Genomic DNA, 739 nt, shown 5'->3' with positions numbered 1-739 from the left:
CGGGAGACTCGGGGGTCTCACCTCGCTCTGCAAAAGAGCAAAGCCCTGATGGCCCCCAGGCTCCCAAGACCCTCACAGCCCACAGCTGCTGTCAGGGGATGCTATGCTGCTTCCCCCCCCATATCTCCCCCAGCATGGGGCAGATGTCTCTTCCTGGGCATCCACAGTGTTCCAGCTGGCACAATGCCCCACTCAGCCATGAGCCAAGGGTCCACAGGGACCCCAGTGCTCAGGCAGCTCCCTGGGGAGCATAAGCCCATACAAAGGCCTGGATCTGTACCTGCAGTGACAGGGGCCTCATCCAGCTCTTCCACATCCTGCTGCTGGCCCAAACCCGCTGAAGAGCTCCTATGGTGCCAGCTCCGTGCTGTGGTGGCTCGTGACTGCTTGGTGGAACCGGCTGCAAGGGACGGTGCCACCTCAGCCCTCTGCCCCATCGCCATCCCCTCCCCAGCACGCCAGGCCCCCTGGCTGTACCTGTGCCCCACACTTCGGGGGCTGTGGGCAGGGCTGCCTGTGTGGCACTGTCCACGGGCACCAGGCGGGTGTAGAGAGAAGGCACATTGCAGGCTTTGCTGGTTTGCACAGCTTTCAGGCGAAACCGGCGGGCGAAACCTGCCCAGAGCAAAGTGGATAGAGGTGGGGAGACACCAGGCTGTGCCAGGGCTGGGGGCACACATACCGGCACCTACCCTGCTCCAGCTCAGCCTCCCGCTGCGCCGTGTTCTCGTTGTCCCGG

General features: G+C 64.0%; 1 protein-coding gene across 1 annotated transcript in view; it reads right to left on the bottom strand.

The window, feature by feature from the left end:
* The window catches only part of LOC104401828 (von Willebrand factor A domain-containing protein 5B2-like), a gene marked incomplete at its 5' end in the record, with an annotated part of 4,618 nt that overhangs the window by 1,360 nt on the left and 2,519 nt on the right, over positions 1-739 (bottom strand). Inside the window, 2 exons of the mRNA XM_010009530.1 lie at positions 478-615; positions 693-737. Coding sequence (XP_010007832.1) covers positions 478-615; positions 693-737 — 183 coding nt within the window. The remainder of the gene's footprint in view (positions 1-477; positions 616-692; positions 738-739) is intronic.

This window comes from Nestor notabilis, unplaced genomic scaffold (assembly GCF_000696875.1).
Source record: "Nestor notabilis isolate BGI_N333 unplaced genomic scaffold, ASM69687v1 scaffold18012, whole genome shotgun sequence".
Lineage (NCBI taxonomy): Eukaryota > Metazoa > Chordata > Aves > Psittaciformes > Psittacidae > Nestor > Nestor notabilis.
Note: the sequence above shows the minus strand (reverse complement) of the source record. Positions and strands in the feature narration are given on the sequence as shown.